The sequence below is a fragment of the Coffea arabica genome, chromosome 9e, assembly GCF_036785885.1.
Source record: "Coffea arabica cultivar ET-39 chromosome 9e, Coffea Arabica ET-39 HiFi, whole genome shotgun sequence".
NCBI lineage: Eukaryota > Viridiplantae > Streptophyta > Magnoliopsida > Gentianales > Rubiaceae > Coffea > Coffea arabica.
Window position 1 is genome coordinate 6,355,521 of NC_092327.1, and position 20,415 is coordinate 6,375,935.

Below are 20,415 nucleotides of genomic sequence, written 5' to 3' on the forward strand. Positions count from 1 at the left end.
TTAAAACTTAAGATTTGTGTTAATTGCTGGTTGTTGGTGGGATTTGCGGAGGGACCTGCCATGGCAGATGGATTGAGGTAGATGGGCGGATTGGTGAAGGCGAATTCAGAGGAAGGGAAGTATTTTTTTTTGGAGAAAGGGAAGAAACGAAACGTAAGGCGCCGAGTTAGGTTACCCCATGGTTCATTCCTTTATTCAGCAAAGAAGGAAGTTCACTGGCTGGCTCACCTGCTTTTTGCCTCTTTAAATGAGATATAAACTTTTTACCAGTAGGAAGGAAAAAGTAAAGGACTATCGATTAATTAAAACATGACAACATCATCTGCATTTACTAAAATAACGGGAAAAATATTATCTCCGATCTTGATTTTCCAACATTGGACAGAAACCAACTCTCCCGCATTCCAGCCTCTAGTTGGGCAAGAGCATGCAGAGATTTAAGCATCCATTGCCAAGCAAAAATAGTTTAGATGTCATTTGGCATCAAAAGCAACAACAAAGGATAGAGATAATGAGGGAAACTCTTCGGTTCAACAAGTATCCTCACCTTGGTAGATTTCTACCGATATTTTCAACTACTTTCTCCGTCCCATTTTAATAGTTTTGTTTTCCTTTTTCGTCTGTCCCAAATTGTAGTCCACATTCCAATTGAAGAATGTAATTATTTTTTAATTTCTCTAAAATACCCTTATTTAATGTAAATTGTTATTATTATTATAGACTACCTTATTTAATATAAATTGTTAGAATATAACCTACCCCATTTAATGCATTTAGATTTTTCAAAACATATTAATATATGAAAAGCCAACTTTATTTAATGCAAGGGTATTTTAGGAAACTAATAATCTAAATTTGTTTTTCTAACAAAGTTAACTACTTTTTCTTAAACTGTGTGAAAAAAATACTAGGACTATCAAAATGGGAGTATATCCTAATAAAGACTACACCAGACCGTGATTCTCGTACAAGCGCCTTATCCTAGCAAACCAAAGTGGCAACACTTCTGACTACTATTAGCGGCAACATGCCAGAAACTTCTGCTGCCCTGAATCCACTTTCAGCCATAGTGGTCCATCACTAATTTATCCTAATGGACATTATGCCCTGAATGAATCAAGACACAGGCAACTCCCTATTCATTACTACTTCAATCGAGTTATGGCATTTCTACCCCACCCCAGCAATTATGACAGTCATACAGCCCTCTTAGTAGCAGCTTTTGGTGTCTCCTAGAAACGATCAAGGTTCTTACTACTGATTCTGTTTCATAACATCAACATGACAGGAATTTCACCAACTTCACTGCTAACTTGCAATCAGCTCTATCCGGCTCTGCTGAAAATGTATAGCAAATCTGCTCCTCCAACTTTTCTAGAGTTCTTGATAGCTTGCAGCCTCAACCATAAAAAATCAATCAATATAACCTCTTCTCAAACAGGACAAAAATGGCATCATCCAGCTACTCTGGTGGCTCTCATTTACTTCATGATCTTCACTCAATAAGACCAGATTTGACACTGGACTTCACAATGGAAACCGTTTCCTACATAAGGACAAAAAAGCTTTATAGCTTCTCATTTTGCTAAAGATCCCAGGCAACAAAACCAAGGATGTCACTCATTTGCAGAGAAAGTGGTCCCACCATTATTACATGCAAATGCATCATCTTAATCTCCAGAATCCGCAAATATGAAAACAGTGGCTAAAAGGTCTACTTCCTACTCTTACAACGAAGGCTTCATTTTTACAGTCCCCGTGCTTCATTTTCCTCGTCGCTCTACCACTCTCAAAATGAGTTCAAAATAGAAAGACCAATTACTCTTAAAAGGTCAACTACTGATTAACTGATAAATGCATTTGTTTGCAACTCTGAATGGTTTCAAATGAAGATGTTCAAATACTTGAGAACAACTTATATGAGAACTGAAATCAAACTGTAGCTTAATGATGCAAGAAATCTATTTACTGGAAGAGAAGCAAAAATAGTACATAAAACAGACAAACACAAGATGTATCTTTCGATTGACATAAATATTTGTATCAGGCTCATGTATGTCTACAACCACACGTAGAGCGCCCCTATAAACATTCATGCACACTCTGTCTCTTACACACACACAGAAAATTAAAAAACCAGTGAAGTTTGTAAGTTTTGTCAAAACCAAATGCATAATACACAGAACAAATATTACCATAGAGATGAATGCATGTCCAAATATCCCAGCAAACGTTGGTGTCCTTGACCATACTATGATTTCTTCTCCATTTCCCAATCAAAAAATGATTCCAGACCAGACAACCATATTTTGGACTTAGGAAGTTCCTATCCATTGGAAAGAACTGTGAATCAATAGAATCCATTATTTGTCAAAACAACTTAAGGGCCTTATCTGAAGACAACTATACACAAGATCTCAGATGGGAACATATATGCTATAAGACATTACAACTTTAGCTGAGAGATCTGGGTGTCAACCAAGTGTCTTACATGCTCCTCTCCAGCTGTAAATGAGCTGTTCATATGGATGTGGACATGTCAAAGCCAATCTCAAGATATAAAAACAAAGCAATGACAGTTCAGTGACTATGTCAAATCCAATCTCAAGAAATAAAATAAACCAGTAAAGATCCACTTCATACACTGGGAGCTCTTCGGAACCAGGTGGGATAAGAATATAAGAAGTTCAATCCCCCGATGGTTTTCTCTAAGAGTCAGGTCATAATCAACCAAACACTTCAATAAGGTCTCCTAATTTCCATAGCTGCATCAGAAAGTAAAATTAAGAATTCAGCATAACTTACACCGAAAATGATCACATTTCCAATGTAAAGCAAATACGGAAAGAGGAAGCGTACTCGCTAATGTCTTCTGCGAGAAAAAGTAAAGCCCAATGCTATCATCTAGGGGACAATATTTCTGGAACTGAGTAGGTCATGCATTTGAGCAAGACACCTCCTCCAAAAGAAGTTTGTCAGAGAATTTCTTAACTGCTTTAGGAACTCTGGGTGATGCCTGAGTATACAAGCGTGCTTGAATCCTATATGATACCCTGGGTAGCCTCTCAGAACTCTGAAATTCAAATTCACCTCTGCAAGAATTTTTAGAATAAGCACATCAAACATCTTAAACTTCATAGCATACAGCAAGAAGTGCCGTGTGTTTTTAGTAACTGCAAAACAATACAGCAAACGAAGGAAACATGCTTCCATAGGTAATCAATAAGGGGAACAGCTAATGTTCTATACGCATCAAGCTGACTGCGAAATGAAACAAGATCTATCAGGCTATTTCCATTCACATCTTTCACCATTGCCACATCAAGAACTGAAAACGAAGAACCCTCTATCAGCTGACACTTTGGAGCATAAGTCAAACGTTCACTTCCAGCACAACATTCACTCCCATTGCCATTTGATATGAGATTAGTGATAGAGGTGAAACTAGATGTGGCTTTCACAGCTTCATTGCAAGATCTCCATTCTATAGTCAGTTTATCTTCTTCAATTGCATTAGAACGTCTAACAAGCATAGTAGACTTCAATAAAAAATAAGAAGAAGTTTCACTTTTATGCTTAATCTCTTGAGAAGCATCAGGCCCAGTGGAAAATAATTCGTCCTGATCTACATTAGTTATAGACAAGCACAGGTTTTTTGCCTCACATTTGATGGGAATGGCTAAGACTAATAGAATATAAAGCTCGTGTAGGGGATGGGAATGGCGAAGGAGTTATTAACACTCGTAGGAAGTATGAAGTAATCAAAAGCTAGTTGAAGTCCAAAATCCATGAATTACCTGAGTCTCATGGAATCTGAACAGCTCTGGCATCACGCTACTTGCTTCCACAAGCCTCTGGCAATATCATTTCACGATGAGACCCAAACTTCTTATCATTTGATGATGTAGAAACACGCAAACCATCTATTGGTGAGCAAACTTGAGGCCTCTTAAAGTCAGAGGTAGATGTCGTTTCAGTTGAATTATCTTCTCTCATGTACCTCAATCTCTTCTTATCACGATCTTCAGGTACCTTTGGAGGAATCCTCTTACATTTTTGACCAAATGTACTTGAGCGGCCAAAACTTGCATCATTAAATGACACAGAATTCCCATTTTTCTGAGAGCAAAACCCTTTTTCTTGTTGCTAGCTTCACTGGAAAACTGGCTTCCTGGAAGCTCATCTAACCGCAGGACTTTTGGTCTTTTATCTGAATCGTTGAATGACTTAATTAGATTACCTGTGGAATCAAAGAAATACAACTCATGAATGCCATATATCAGAAGCAAGATTTCATAAGAGCAGTATCATAACATTTCCCTCCAGAACAGGACAGAAAATCTAAGCATTTTGTGTGTGCAAAAAAAAGTACCAGTTGCCCCACATGATTTTGGCAGCTTCTGACCTGATACAGTAGGTAAGGGTGCTTTCTCCTGGATGCTTCTAGTTCTAGAAGAGAAATCATTGGCTGCACACCATTTGTGACCTGGCTTTATTCCGAAATTCTGAGCCTGATGAGCTTGGCTTTCTCTAGCTATAAAAGATGACTCAGATTTTCCACCAAGTGCTGTTTTTTTGTTACTAATGCAGAAGCTACAGTGCGTGAAGTTTTCTCACCGGATGGTAGAGAACCTACATTGTCTCCTCTGCTTTTCTCAAAATCCAATCCTTTATTATATACCTTAACATCAGAACCCTTTGACATTTCACCACCTTCATATGTCTGATATGAAGATATGTAGTTTCGACATGCCACAAGCTTCTCAAACTTGATTTGTTCATCTTCTCATTAACTTCCGAAAGCATGCATTTCTTCACATATCCAGCTGTTATCAGGAACTTTGTCCAGCCTTGTACACATGCAGTAACTGTTCAGTGAAACAAGAGATCTCAAATTTGTCCATAAGTAAACATATAAAAGACTTAAATCCTATTCCAACCAGGAGAAAACAACCTAAATGTGCCAGAAGAAAATAATAAACATTTGTCTAACAAATATAAATAAGCATATACACCCAAAGAGTATGCTAGAAAATTAAATGACTTACATGTGCTCTGCACCATCATTGCACTTGCTACAAACAGCAAGAAGGTCCTTTTGACTAGCATCCCCGCAAATGTAACGGACTTTTACCAAAAACCACAGAGCAGCAAACATCCAATTATTCCAGCATTAAGGCACAAAACAAACTTGAAGATGCTATCACGAAGAATAACTCAAATCAGAATGAAGGTCAAGAGAGGCCCATAGTCCCAGACCACTTCTCTTTATCTATGGAGAGTTCCTCACACTCAAAAAACATGAGTCACACTAATATGGAGACGTCTGACCAAGTAATTTGGTTCTGTGCTCCTCTCAGCTTTCTTATGAATATTGTCACAGATATTCTGTCTTCTGTCTCTTCTTCTTCTTTTTTAATCTTTTATGGTGCTTTGGGGTCAAATGTTTAATGACTCCACCAAGATCAAGAAAAGATTGTTGAAAAATACTGGATTTTGTAAGAAAAGCTGTCATATGATAGTTTGAAAGCAGAAAAATATTATGAAAATGATGTAGGTTCTCAATTCAGCATTGGACAGAAGGGGCAAAATGCCAGTCATTTTTATTTTGAAAGAAAAATGTTTCATATCAATAGGAGTGTTCTTTATTGAAAATATATAGCACGAAATTAAGGGTTGCACAAACAAAGGTTTAAATTTTGATAACGACAGGTTTGAGTATCCTATTCAAAATCCAGCATCCAAGTTACTGAAGCACAGACTTTATTGACACATTCTCTGCTATTTAATATACACTAGAAACAGTTAATGAACATATAACTTGATCTTTCAAATTAATCACACAGGGACATTACCAATAATATGGTTCCCTCATGAAAGAAAGCCTTATTAATCTTGTGGAGCAATTTACCAGATTTCCAAACTTATGTCAAATAAGTTTAATCACTTTATATGTAATTTTACGTCAATCTAATATAGTAGGCATAATTATCTCTGTCACAGGATACATGACAGGAAAGCAAAATCCAAAGGCACTTAGCTTTCCTTTCCTTCCAGAAAATACCCTTTCTGCCATGTTTAATTAATGTTCTATAAATGTATATCACTGGAAGGGAGTGTAATGAGAAGTAAAAACACTTCAGAAACAAGTGCATCTTCTTGCAAAATTTTCACTCTTCATGGCTTAATAGTAGACTTAGGGTCCATCAACTGATTAAAACTACAACACCAGTAGTTCACACCAAATCACAAAAATGTCAGAATAAGGAAACCAGTTCTGAAACTAGGAATAATGTAAATGGAAAGAGCGTAATGTACCTCATCAAAAATAGCAGATTCACCTGCAGACCCCACAAACTCAGAAAATCGACAAGGTTTGTCGACATTTGAGTGCTCATTTGAGAATATGTTTTTCTGCTGGTATGGACAATCAAGGAATTTGGTACCAATGTCTTCAGCACATTCAACTTTTATGGTTTTTGCACTTTGAGCTACATCTTGCTTGGAGTCTTCATTTGCATGCCTTTCCATTATTATTGACAAAGAAGATTCTATGTGATGGAGCAAGATTAAAGATGTCCCTGATGAATGATAACATATTTACTTCAGAAAAGAAGTCAAAAGAACAATATAGTAACAGAAAAAAACCAATCCAGCTTTCAGACATTTACAGAGGTTGGGCTAACATTAGTCTTTTGCAGAAAGGTTGATCTAAACAAGGCTTTAGTCTTCTCTAGAAGCCCTCAAAAACTTGATCATACACCTCCTCATAAAATGCAACCTCCTCTGAAGATATTAACAAATGGAGTGAGCAAATCAATTGCCCAATGAGTAGCTCAGGTACTTGTTTACTGGCATGAATAAACTAATATCATAATAAATTGTAAAACACATTTAACATCAGAGTACATAATCACACCAATTCAATAATTAACAGTTAATCACAATAAGCTCATGAAGTTTTGGTCTCCATCAATAATTGGACATTAAGTCCTGACCATTTGTCCCGTCAGGTAGGCCAAACAGATGTTCCTAGCTATTTGTCCCGCTATGTAGGCCAGACAGATAGACGTGATGGAACTAGTTCCAAGACAGTAACCAAGAAACCATCAGCTTATAGTGCAGAACATACATTGCATTCAATCTAGAAACAAATCATATTCATATTTATCATAATTTTTCGTATGTCAATAGCAATAAATGCATTCTTACCCGCAATGAATTTTTTATTAACATAAGCAGTTGAAACCATTTTCATTCATAGAATTAGAGTTGGAATGTAGAGAGTACCAAAACCACTTACATCAACCAAACAAATAAATACCTAGTTTAACTCAAGTAATCCTTGTAGAACATGTCCTCCCCACCCATAAACAATCCCAAATTACTTAATTCGAGAAGCATAGAAAATATACTTCCCGCACCTATAAGATGAGAACCTAGTTCAAAGCAGCGTTGTTACATATGATTTCCTGCTTTAGCAGTGCTTAGTTAAACAAACATAACTTAAGCTATATTCGTCCAAAAACTACAAAATTAGTACCGTTGAAAATTAGATTCCTAACACTAATAATCCCTAGAAGACAACATTCTGTGACACAAAACGCAAACTGGCCTATTTTCTCTCAAGAGTCAGGACATTTCAAGTAATGTACTGGGCATAACCGGAATTTCAGTCAACCTCCCTAATTTTTTGGTATCAATAAATCAAAATCTTAATCTTATACAGTTGGAAAGCTATGTGAATCTAGTTTGGAACGCAACCAAAATCACTCAATCCTGACATTTCTACACCATGTTATGACCAGTCTTTTAAGATTGTACATAGCTGAATGTTATCGCAAAATTACTGAAATCGTTCTTCTTATATGTGAATTATCTAGAATCCATTCTATCTGCCATGTCTAATCCTTAATTACAAGTTCAATACCCAGATACACGAGATTATTCCAATCTCAAACCATCCAACCTTAATTTCCATTTCCAACCAAGTTTTCAAATAACAAAAACTGAAAACCAACATGCAAGAAGGCCAACTACACAAACCAATTCAAAATTTTAGAATGTTTCTAGTAGCCGCACACTCAGGGAACCAACTAATGCTTAGATTATAACCGATTCCACAATCACACCTTAATCTCACAAACCTGACCCTGTACTAAGCAATATACTTGAAACCCAAATAATGATCTAACCACAAAACTCACTTTATCCATCAAACTTTCATCAAATAAAGCTATAACAACTTAAACATGAAAGGGATTACCTCAAATAGTAAACAAAGAATAGTTCCCAATATCCTCAGCAGCCACTTGACTGTTGTCCTCCAAAAATCCTCTTTGATTGGAAGAAAGAAGAGGAAGAAAATGAGAAAGAACTGGAAGGAGGAGGAAGAATTATCAAATTTATTATTAGAGTTGACTTAGACAATTTTTCCTATTATAAGTTCGTTCCTCCATCTATGCTTCTATGTTTTGGGGCTTTTTTTTTTGGCCTGTTGGTCAAAAATATGAATTTACAATTTTGCTCCTCTTTATTTGCTCAATAATAAGTAAGTGAAGCAAATTGGAGCAATAATAAAATTTAAGGACGATATTATCCCAAACTAAAGTAGAGAAACCAAATTATCCCAATAACAAAATTTAAAGGACCATATGTTCCAAACTATACTCGAGTATGATCACGAAATTTAGTGGAGAATTGGCCAGTGAATGAAATGTAATGAATGAAATGACTGTTTGAATGAAATGATCACTGTTGGAGTTTCATTTTCAAATGTTTTCACATGTTGGAGGAATAAGGGAGAAATGGTTGGCGACTGAATGACTGAATGACTGGCTCCAAGTGAGCACGTATCCTTCCAATGTTTGTATCTTGAATGACTGTTTATTACTGTGCAAAATGTATGAAGTGTTAAATGTAATATTATCGTGCTTTACCTATTTGACTGCTTATTTTGGAACCTCACTGGGTTTTTAGTTCATTCTTTTAGTTTTTATTTCCCTTACAGGAGTGGAGGTCGGACCAATTAAGTGTGAACTAGTATGTATAATCCTCTTATACTTATATTTTTGTTAGATAGAATGTCTTTTGACATTGGGTGTTATATCTTACATTTGGCTTTTGGATTGTAAAGAAGTTTGAATTTTGGTTGAATTGTAGAACTTAAATGTTATTTTGGAGGTTTGAATGGTTAATCTTGAGAGTTGATTGAAGTGAATGAGTGAGTCATGACGAGAGTTGGGCAGGCGGTCCGCTGAACCCTTTGGTTCGCCTTAGGGGGAGATGGGGTTGTCACAATGTTTGGTGATGCTAATGATGCAAAAAGACCTACGAAACACCCTCTAATTGACCCCTAATTGTTTGGATAAAAGTTAAGAAACCCTAGCCTTCAATATTCTTAAAATCGATTTTTGAGGTGTTTTTGTTGGATTTTAATCGGTTAAAAAGGGTTTATGAGGCTTAAATGCTGTTGGGTTGATGTTTTCTTGCAAGGACATGGAGTAAAAAAGAGAATTTGTAAATATGTGTGTGTGAAGTGAAGAAAACGTGAGTGAGAGGTAGGAAGAACAAGAAGAAAATGCCCTACATTTTCTGTGTTTTAAAAGAGAAAGAGGAAAACACGGGGAGGGAGTGCATTTTTGGGTCGCATTTTCTATTGGGGAGTTGTAGAATAAAAAATGCGAGGACAGAAAACGTGGCATAGGTCGCGTTTCATAGCCTATGTTTCCGATTTTTGAGCCAGGCTAAAAATGTGGGGCAAAACGCGGGTAAGGTCGCGTTTTTGCCTGCATTTTCTTCAAATTTTCTTGAAAATTCAATAAAACGTGACCTAAAATGCGAGGATAGCCCGCATTTTATTGGGTGCATTTTATTCTCTGCACTTTTTGTGCAAAAATTTTTGCAATTTTCTAAAAATCGTGCACTTGACCTAAATTTTCCAAAACACATCCTAAATCATTTCTTTGTCAAAATAAACAATTCACGCACATGTAAAATGATCTAAATGTGCATTCTAACCCTCTTTAACACATCAAAAACTACAATTACTTAATTTGAGGTGTTGAGATCATTGATCAAATTTCATCTCTTTCACCTCATTTGGCCACCTTTGTTTCTATTTCCCAATCCTACAAATGAAAATAACGAAACAACTTAAACACATAATTTAAACATAAAATCAAACTAAATTAATATAAATTACAAAAACATTGGGTTGACTTCCAACAAGCGTTTTTGTTTATAGTCGTTGGCTCGACTATATAACCTCATTTCTTAAAAAGTTTTGTCAATGAATAATCCACCATTAGAGGACATGGTAGATCATTAAAAAGTGGCTTGATAGCAAAAATCACATAATCAAATGATAAGAGAAATGGAAGAAGTTTACCTATATCAAGTGATTCAAAGATATTACTTTGAAAATGCACCACTTGAGTACTCACCAAAGGAACGTTCGCATGGCTTTCTTGGGAAATAATACCTTTAAAACCTATATTCTCAATACATTCCTCAAGAGAGGTGACAAATGAGTCATTAAGGCTCACCTGTTGAGGTTCAAGATTAGTTCCAAAGGTACTATCATGTGAAATAGATATTTTCTTATTGAAACATAATTTAGATTCATCATTTTCATCAAAATGCAATCCACTTTCACTTGCAACATGCTCACCATTTATGCTAGGGTCATAGTGCATATCTTTAGAAGAAATAATTTCACACAACTCGTGCAGTTGGTCTTGTATTCTATCAAAGTGAGAAGTTAATTCATCTAATTTTTTCTCAACTCTATCAAAATGGTCAAAAGTCACATTAGCTAACTTTTCCATAGCTAAATCAAATATATTAGAAGAATTTTCTATAACTTGCTCCCAAGATGGTTTAGAATCATTAGCTAATGGTTCACTTTCTAATTCTCAAGATAAAGATGCATTAGCTAATCTTTCTATTGTCAATTTTCAAGATGGTTTTGATTCATATTGCACACATTCAGTTTGGTAATCATAAAAACATGGAGAGTCACTATATGCACATTGATTATCCCAACCATAAGCATAGGAATTCTCCCGATTAGGACCATATTGATCAAAACAAGGATTAAAATGTCCAAAATCATCATAATAATTCGTATTTTGTGCTTGTCTACATGTATGAGTAGCATGATAATTTTCACACAAGTCATAAATCATATGATAAGAATTAAAAACATTAACATTTCCCTTTTGCTCAATCTGATGCATAATGGTGTCCAATTGAACTTTTAACGTTATAACATTAAGTTTAGCCTTTAAACTCCTTAAACCATTTTCAAACGTCATACCTTCGATAATTTCTTGCTTACCTCTATTCATTGAACTTTGCACTTGGTAACTATCCATTGCCGATCTTCCATTCTCATGCATTGTTCCTCCATGTTTACCACTCTTCTTGAGTTTCTAAACATGTTTTCAAAGTAACTTAAAAACACGTTTAGTCAAGAAGAATAGATGACTCGACACATATGAAACATACAAATAAAGACTCAACTAGACACTAAACATAACAAACAAGACACTAGACACAACAAAAACAATAAAAACAAGAAAAATAAGTAAAAATATCCAAACTAATAAAGTTGTTCTTACTACCGATATTGAGCAAATCTTCCCCAATAACGGCACCAAAAACTTGACGAACGTGGGGTATACATATAACAATTAGCTCATTCCACAGTCAAATTTTACATTTATAAAATTCTGAATACCCTACACGCGATTTTTTGCAAGTGTACGAGTTGTAATTGAGTATATGGTATTAAGGGTCGAACCCACAGGAAAGATTGTCAATTACCGATATTTTTCGAACTCCTTTATTATTTAGATTATCACAAGTACAAGAAATTAAATCTTCACTATAAAAGTAACAAAAATATAATAGAAATCTCTTAGAGGTATGGAATTTCTTACTACTCTTACAAGAGACATTATTGGTTAAGTGAATGCTATTATCTTGGTTAATTATGGCGGAATTTTCTAATGTATGTGAAACCTACTCTTGTAGTGAATCAACTATACTTGTAGCTAAACCATACCTACAAACTCATTTCTTCTATGAAATTACATGAAACAAGTCACTAAACCACAAGGGTACACCTCTAGTCTTGTGAGTATACTCCCTAGGTGTATCACTTCCTTGAACTAGTGTTAAATTTTAATTTTCATTGCAAACTTAATACCTTAATATTATCACAATTAATGGCCGATTAGTCATGATTAGATAAGCAAAAGTGATAAATAACTTGCTCAAAATAACATCATCAAATAACCAAGTAAATATCACTAACAAGATATAGAAAGTTCATCCATAACTCTAGACATAAACTTTAACTAAATATGATAAAAACACAAATTTAAATTTGTATTATAGCTAAACATAAAATCAAATACAAGAGAGAAAGTAGTAGAAGAGATATCACCCTTGTTACATGAGATCAATCTCTCCATCTTGCTCCTTAATTTTCATCCAAATCTAACTATAAATACAAGAAGGATAAACTACACTAACTATACTAATCTACTCTAACTAATGAACTAAGAAAATTCTAGTGAAGACAACATTTTTGGTGAGTTTCTCTAACCTTCCAAAGTTTTTAAAATATTCTCCAAGATCTATATTTATAGAGGAATTTAAAAGCCAAATGAGTTGTTTTTAGTTGTCATTTTGACTCCTGAAACTCACAAAGATTGCTTCTCAAAACTTTCATGCTCATCTGATCATTTCCAGTCGGAATCTTTGCAGAAAAAGTTATCAAAAAGGTTGTGTGAATAGAGCACAAGTTGTAGAGCAAGTTGCAGCCGAAATCCATGAAAACGCGGGTAGAAAATGCGGCCTATGCCTGCGTTTTGACTCCTCTCCCCCGTTTTACTCTTTTTGTAGGTTTGCTCATTCTGGGCAAGATTTGTTCCTTACTCTGTTTTTTGTCCAATTTCAACTGATATTTTCTTAATGATGGAAGCTGAACTAGCTCTTGTATAAAACATGAAAATTATATTTCTTTGAGTTATCTTTTCAATGCCTCAAGAATCATCCAATTTAGAGTTTTATGGACAGATAAATGATCAAAATACCCTTAATTGGTCAGAACTCTTTTTTAGCTTTCAACCATGAAAATATACTTCTGTGTTTCAACTTTTCGACAATGAAAACGACTGAACTGTGTGACGACCCCACTTCCCTCTAGGGCGTATCCCAGAGTTTAGCAGTCCGCTTGCCCAACTTTCGTCAGGACTCGCTCACTTACTTGCAAAGAAACAATTTACAACTATTGAAAATGAATGAAATAACAATTCCCAAGTTTAGAATGTACATTGATGCTTAAGTTAAGTTCCAAGGCTCATACAATCCCAAATATCTCAAAATAGTTAAAATTCCGGATACATTCAACCCTAATAGAGCACTAGCGCGAGTACAATCACAAAAATTCAAAAACTAGACAAAGCTAGCTTGTACCAGCCTCACGCCCTCTCTTGTACCCCCTGTAAGGAAAACAAAACTAATAGAGTGAGTTAAAACTCAATGAGGTTCCAAAACATTATGCAAACCCAAGTAGCATGTTGACCACTATTTAAAAATGCGGATATCAAAGTAGCGAGCATAAGAAGTCAAGAAAATAAGCAATAACCCTTTGTATAGCCAATTATTCAATATTCAACATTTCCAAGTAAAAGGATACCGTCGTTTTTGCAACTAGCTCTGCCATAACTTTACCAAATAATAGTTGACACTCCGTCAACTTTCAAATAGAGTAACCAGTTTAGTAGTACACCACTTAACTCCAATCTCCGTCCACCATTCAAACCCCCTATCGGGCCCGAACTCCAAGATAAACACTGGTGGTAATACTCGAACATACCAATTAGTCGAGGAGATAACACTCCACTCGACAGAACTAGAGACCTAGGGTTTGTTATCTAATTGATCAGGCCCTTATCGACTCGACTCGAGTAACTAGCCACAGGGTTTCTGGAATTCCAGATAGTACTCAAGTCATACATATCATGTCAATTGAAATCAATGCACAGTAATAAGTGACATTAGGGTAAGTGCGATAAAGTACACCCTTACCCGACCAAACCAATCAAATATTATCCGATCACGTTGGTAAAGCATTTAAATCAAGTATCAAGTTCAATCATGCACTTGGAAGTACTCACCAATGACTTATGGCTTTTCAAAACCACGTTCAGGTGCAACTCCCTGGTTAGAGTTCAAATCTGCGATAAAATATCATTTAACGGTTTAAAACCAATTTGAGTTCAAATTATAGGAGTTTCGTTTAAAAAAAGTCAAGTAAATGAAACTCATTTAAGTAGTATTCATTTTACTTATCACACCCTAGAAAACTCATGCTCGCTCTTTTGGTTTTGATAAGGAAGCGATTAAAACTTTTAAGTTCACAACTTGGTCTAAAAGACGAGGAAAACGTATTTATAGTGGTCGCTACTTTTGCTTTTTAAAGGGTACGAGTTTTGGCAAAAATTTAGCTTATGTACCTCTACCAAAGGAAACTTGAATACTCTAACCAGTTCAAGTTCAATTCAACCACGAATCACGGCTCAAGTTCCCATTTCGCTCGCTTATCCTACGGAAGAAAAATTTGGGTAGCATATCCTTTGTTTTTACTCATTTTTCTAGCCATATAAGGCTTCATGTTTTTCCTCAAATCAACCCAATTCAAACACCACAAGTAAGAATATCAAGATAACTCTTCATCTAGGCTAAAAACTATCCAAATATAACTCATTTCTAACAAATAATCAACCAATACCAAAGTTGGAATTTTCTCACCAAGGCTGAAATTTCATCTTTTAAGGCTAAAAATCACAATCATGCTACTAATCACCTCACAAATTCCATATCCAAGCTCAATACCAACATTTGCTAGTTAAACAACATAATCAAGGCTGAAAATTACCAAATCCTAGCTGAAATTTCATTAATCAACACCAAAACTAGAGTATCATCCAATATATTCCAAAATTCAAAGCTTCTATAGCATATCTATCAAGATTAAGGTAGAGACAAGAAGTGGATGAACTTATACCTTCCAAAACCTTCTTGAAAGTGAGGAACCAAGCAATTTCTCCCAAGAATTTCACCACTCCTAGCTTCCTAAGCACCAAGATGCAAGTTTAATCGGTTTGATTTTTGTGATTCAACTCAAACAAGGCTAAAATCAAGGTTGGAATTGGAAGTTTTCTTCCCTCTTTCTCCTCTCTTTGCTCTCGGCCAACAAGAAGAAATAATGAAGGAATATTAGCCAAAATGGAAGATAAGAAGGAAAGAATTTGGCTTGGTCAACCACCCTTAGATTGCCAACACTTGGCACAACAAGATTCCTTCTTATTTTTTTTCTCACTTTTCTTTAGTCAACATTTTTGGCTGGTTTAGGGCTTAATCTAGGGTTAATTAGCTGAAATAAAAACAAGAGGATTAGGGTAAGAAAATATTGGTCAAGTGGTGTACTCAATCGGTAACAAACGGTCCACGTCGGTTCAAGCCTATTTTCCTTAACTCTCTCGCACTTGTGTTTTAACTTATGATTCACTAACTTATTATTAGCACTTCTAATCACACACTTCCTCTTATCTAATACTCATTCTTATCCACCAAATTTAGCACACACAGCTCACCAATTAATCACACTACCAAAATACGTAAAAACCCTAGTTTACCCTAACTTTAAAAGTAAAGGTAAAACTCTCAATTCTATAATTTATTACAACTATTGAGGGAGTAATTTAGTGGTAAAGCAATTATAAAGTGACTTATTCAAAATAAAAGGAAATTTTGAGAAAATATGGAGAATTTTGCAAGTCCTCACAAACTGGACCTCAATGTCTTCATACCAAATATAGATTTATCTCTTAGTTTCAAAATGATTCAAGAATCACCTCAATCCAATACTTATAGCTCAAGATAGAGCCGAAATACCATAAGGTGTCAAAGCTGAAACTTCCTTTATTTGCATTTCATCTCTTGCATTTCATATTCTCTTTTTATCACTTCAAACCATTATCAATCATCCAATTATCTTCTCAATTCATGCCATTTGATGATTGAATCATTAAACCTATAAAAACATGAAATTTTTACAATTAAAATGTGACGACCCCACCTTCTCCTAGGGCATATCCTAAAAGTTAGCGGATTGCCTGCCTGGCTCTCGCCAGGGCTCACTTACTTATATTAACTTCAGAGATAATATTTTGATAAACCAAAACCAAATGCTTAAATCTTTTACAATACCAAGTTTAATACAAAAGTTTCAACCATAATATGAAACTAAAGGATTTACAATCACAAAAAATCTTCACGTTAACTCCCTAAGATCCCTCATTAGTTTCCCAACCACCAACTCCTGTAAGGAAAACAAAACTAAAGGGCTGAGCTAAAACTCAGTGAGGTTTGCCGAGCAAGTAACATTTAACAAACATTTAAATCAGTACAATTAAACAAGTAGTGCACATTTCACTGAACAATCACTTTCAAAAGGATACGTACTCCTCTTGGGAGTCATTTCAATGTCATTGAGCATTCATTTCAGTGTCCAAAGACACTCATTTCACTGTCATTGTACATTCATTTCAATATCATTGCACATTCCCCGAATTCACCTCCTTATGTCCTCCAAAACAATAAACAATCCCCTACATTCAGTAATCAGTTCAATAATCTCCCAACCTCATGGTAATACTCGAGTATACCGAAACATGTACCCAAAGCTATTGTCCTACTCGACCAAGCCCTTTGCTAGCTCTAATAGTCCGTTAAACAGAGGGTTTTGGGGCCCAGTTCAGCCGATGCGGCGAGGCACACATATGATTTACATTCATGCACACTTACAGAAACATTCAGTCAATTATTGACCTTCAAACTCAACTAAGCTAAGTGCGATAAAGTACGCCCTCGACTTAGAAGGCCAGGGACAATTGAGATACACTTCACAAGGAATCATTTAGTAATAATTCATGATAAGCACATTTGTTACATAATTTTACTTAGATACACATAAACAGTTAAACACATAAATTCGGAAAACACTCACCAAATACCCAAATAAATTATTCTCGAGCCTGGGGTTCGTTTCCTGGTTTACAGCTATTTCCTGAGACAAGTTCATAATTCCAAAGTAAATATATAATTTGAAGATGTTCACTTATTATTTTTTATCCTATTATTTGGTCGATTAAAGTCAAGTTTGACTTTAAAATACAAAATATAGTATTTAATATTTATTTTACATTTTATTTCAAGATTTATTAACTTTATTATTTTAAACTAAGATTTATACATTTTTCCCAAGTTTGTATCCTTGTATAATATTTAAATCAGGAATATATCTTTCTCAATTCAATATTCATTAATTATAGCTTATAGACGCTCCATTTGTTCCCTTTTAAATTAATTAAACTCTAGGTTATTCGTAAATTAAATTTTATTCCACTACACCAATCCCTCAAATTTTATAGTCTTTAAAATATTTGTGAAGATAATATTAAATGATTAGAAGCCAATTTAGGTATATAACTATCATGAGTTTTCCTCTCATTTGCTTTAGCTTAACTCTACTCGTGAAACTATATATAGTCATTAAATCTCAGAGCAACTATAGCTATCATTTATGAAAGCTTACAAAGTTGGAAATTAGAAGGATTGCTGTTCAAAAATTGGTTTCCTCAAGGCCAGCATCAAAGCAAAATACATTCGGGAGCAAAAGAAAGGCAACGAGAAAGGCAGCTTTGCCAACCTCTGGTGTTTTGATCATAACTAGAGCTACACTTATCGGATTGAGGTAAATTTTATAGTGTTTCGAAGTTAAGACATAGACCTACATTTCCTATGAAGACATCGACATCCAGTTCTCACATTTTCAGGGTCAAAAATGGCCGGACAGAAGCACATTCTGCTTTACTCCCTCGGCCAACCAACCTGCACTCATTTCTACTTTAGTATTTAGTTGAGGTTTAAAGTCCGTATAACATGTTACACTTATTACACAGGTTTAGGAGTTAAAGTTTATAGAGGATCACCAAAGTTTCTTTCTTCTCTCTTTCGGTTGCAGTCACTAAATTTTCCAGCAAAACAGTAGCTTATCCTTTGACATTTTCTCGCCTTTACTTCCTTAGTTTCTGGTCTCAATCACTCATGCAGAGGATACTTAATTTACTGTAGGTTATCCAAAGCTAAACAGGGCAGTTCATGCCCATAATTCAGAGGAAAACTGAATGAAATCTCAAGTCTGCGCAAGACTGCTAAACTTATGCAGCCTGCATCAGATTTCTTCCATGCAAAATTTCCAATTCCTACAAGTTCCTACGGGTAACCTGTTTTATTACTCAAGGTGAGTATGTTTCCTACGTTTCTAGCTATCTGTTTCATCCTTCTTTTATTACTTAAAGTGGACATAATTCATGCATTCCTAGCTGTAGTTTCCATTTTTCTTCGGATGGCAAGCTGCACGATCAGTATTTATCTCGTGGCTGAAAGTTAGAGTTTTCTTCCAATAGCTATCAGTTCCAAATAAAATTCTCCTGCAACAAAACTAAATTTTCTTGGCTAGAATCCAGCATACAATATACATATTCAGGTGTACTAGGTGATTACGAGATTATCACATACATTTTCCATCATTTATAAGCTAAATTTAAACAACTTTCCATTCTTTTCATTTCTGTTCGTTAGCTTCATTCCTTCCAAAACAGCATCTCATCTTGGCTAAGAACCTATTTTCTTTACTAAATTCACGTGCAGCTCATGTGTTATTCCAATTATACCAAATAAACAGAAAAATTAGTGCAGGTTCTTACCCTTTTTCTCCTAAGAATTCGATGTTGCAGGCTGCGAAAATTTCTAGTTCTGGTTCCTCACTCTTAGCTCTAGTTTCCCTTGCTTGCTTTTGGTTAGCGAGTGATGGAGCTGGCCAAGCTTTCTCTCCCACTCTCGCACTCAGTTCTATACTTTCAGTTCTGGTCTAGAAAGGAAGAAAGAAAACAACAACTGTCTAGCCCGTTGCTTTCTACTTGGAAGGCTCTTTTACTCTGTTAGTTCTTTACTTAGAAGACTTAAAGATCAGCAGACAATTATAGTGCTCGGTGGTCAAGGTTCCAGTCGGTGGTACACTTTCCTAAGCTGTTCCTGCTCAAGCCACCGCCCTAAATTTTAACAGGTAGTTTGTTCTCTTTTGCTGTTCGGTCACCGCATGGATTTGGCAGGTCATTAGCAGAGAAAATTTTCTTTGGTTTCGCTCAATCACTGCCCACACTAAACTCCTATTTACTTTCTCAATTCCACCGCTTAAGCTTAGTAGTTTTGGTGGCCATTTTCAATTGATTGTCCGTCTGCCACCGCCCAAATTTCCTGGCAAATTATGCACCTTACTTCCTTAGGCTGCATGGTAGTTTAACCAAAATCCCAAGGCTGGTTTGGTCTTTTCATTTTTGTTCATTTGTTTGCCACGAGTCCGTAATTTTATTGTCTCGTACATTAATTCAAAATTTCGTTTGTTCTAATTTGCCTTTACCTTGAAAAATTATCTTTATTCTGATCTAGTAGATTTTCATCCATTTGGCTTTAAAGAAATTAATTAGGCATGTACTTATTCAACTATATAATAAATTCAAATGTTACAATTTGAAATTTGTCTATCATAGGTTTATTTGATTCCTTAAATATATCTACACCATTCTATCATTTTGCTTATTGTTTTATTTATTTATTATATTATTATTTTTTCCCAAAATTTTCAATTTTATAGGAATTCAATTAGGCATTTCAATTTAATCATTTATTCGTTATATGTAATATTTCTAATATCAAGGTAATTAAAATGAAATAAATTCAGGGCATACACATAATTTTCTCGGGTTCTCACATAAAATCCATAGAAATACAATTTTTACTGCATAAACCATAAAATGCATATTTTTACTAGAATCCTAACTAATTAGCTATAAAACTAAATAAAATACACTAAAACTAACTAATAAAATACACTAAAAGCATGTAAAATATGCACTTATTGATGATATAAGTGTTGGATCGAGACAAATTCATTTAAGTGCCACTAATGCATGATTTAACGACAATTCAGAAAGGAAATAGGGCATCAAATTCAAGTTTTATTCGTAAAATGCATGAGCAACAACATGGACATCTTGCTGATGATCTTACTGATGAATTAGAGCAGAAAAGATGCAAAAAAAGTACCTGAAATGAATATGTGACCTCTAATACACGAGCTCAAATCGCGTATTTAAGGTTACGTATTGTCCCCTATTTTTTTCCAAATTGTTTTGCAACTTGCTCTATTTTTACATTGCTTTCCAGTTCGATTCCAGCACAGAATATTGGCTGTACATGCTAAAGAATCTTCAG

The 20,415-nt window shown here is 35.1% G+C and overlaps 1 protein-coding gene across 14 annotated transcripts; it reads right to left on the minus strand.

Annotated features, from left to right (window-relative positions):
* Window positions 1-1,020: 1,020 nt before the first annotated feature.
* On the minus strand, window positions 1,021-19,334 carry LOC113709594 (uncharacterized). 14 transcript variants are annotated; one of them, XR_003452751.2, is made up of 11 exons: window positions 18,849-19,332; window positions 17,087-17,146; window positions 8,267-13,514; window positions 6,687-6,786; window positions 6,319-6,581; window positions 5,049-5,127; window positions 4,406-4,868; window positions 3,798-4,240; window positions 2,860-3,092; window positions 2,196-2,765; window positions 1,021-1,546 (listed from the first exon to the last, which is right to left on the minus strand). XR_003452751.2 is itself a non-coding variant. In XM_072066141.1 (11 exons), exons 6-8 carry the CDS (start codon window positions 6,529-6,531, stop codon window positions 4,633-4,635), a joined length of 528 nt encoding a protein of 175 aa, XP_071922242.1. In that variant the 5' UTR covers window positions 6,532-6,581; window positions 6,687-6,786; window positions 8,267-10,547; window positions 11,342-13,514; window positions 17,087-17,146; window positions 18,849-19,191; the 3' UTR covers window positions 2,170-2,765; window positions 2,860-3,092; window positions 3,798-4,240; window positions 4,406-4,632. The 14 variants fall into 14 exon arrangements, 5 of the variants coding, with proteins under 5 accessions (XP_071922242.1, XP_071922241.1, XP_071922243.1 ...); XR_011821437.1 differs by lacking the exon at window positions 1,021-1,546 and adding an exon at window positions 14,193-14,252 and having other exon boundaries at window positions 2,170-2,765; window positions 18,849-19,334; XR_003452754.2 differs by lacking the exon at window positions 1,021-1,546 and having other exon boundaries at window positions 2,170-2,516; window positions 2,644-2,765.
* Window positions 19,335-20,415: the final 1,081 nt, after the last annotated feature.

Coding starts and splice junctions, on each gene's coding strand:
- LOC113709594 (XM_072066143.1), bottom strand. CDS start 6,531: ATGGAAAGGCATGCAAATGAAGACTCCAAGCAAGATGTAGCTCAAAGT. Junction 5,128..6,318: donor AATCTGCTATTTTTGATGAG/GTACATTACGCT, acceptor TTTTGGTAAAAG/TCCGTTACATTTGCGGGGAT. Junction 4,869..5,048: donor AATGATGGTGCAGAGCACAT/GTAAGTCATTTA, acceptor TTCACTGAACAG/TTACTGCATGTGTACAAGGC.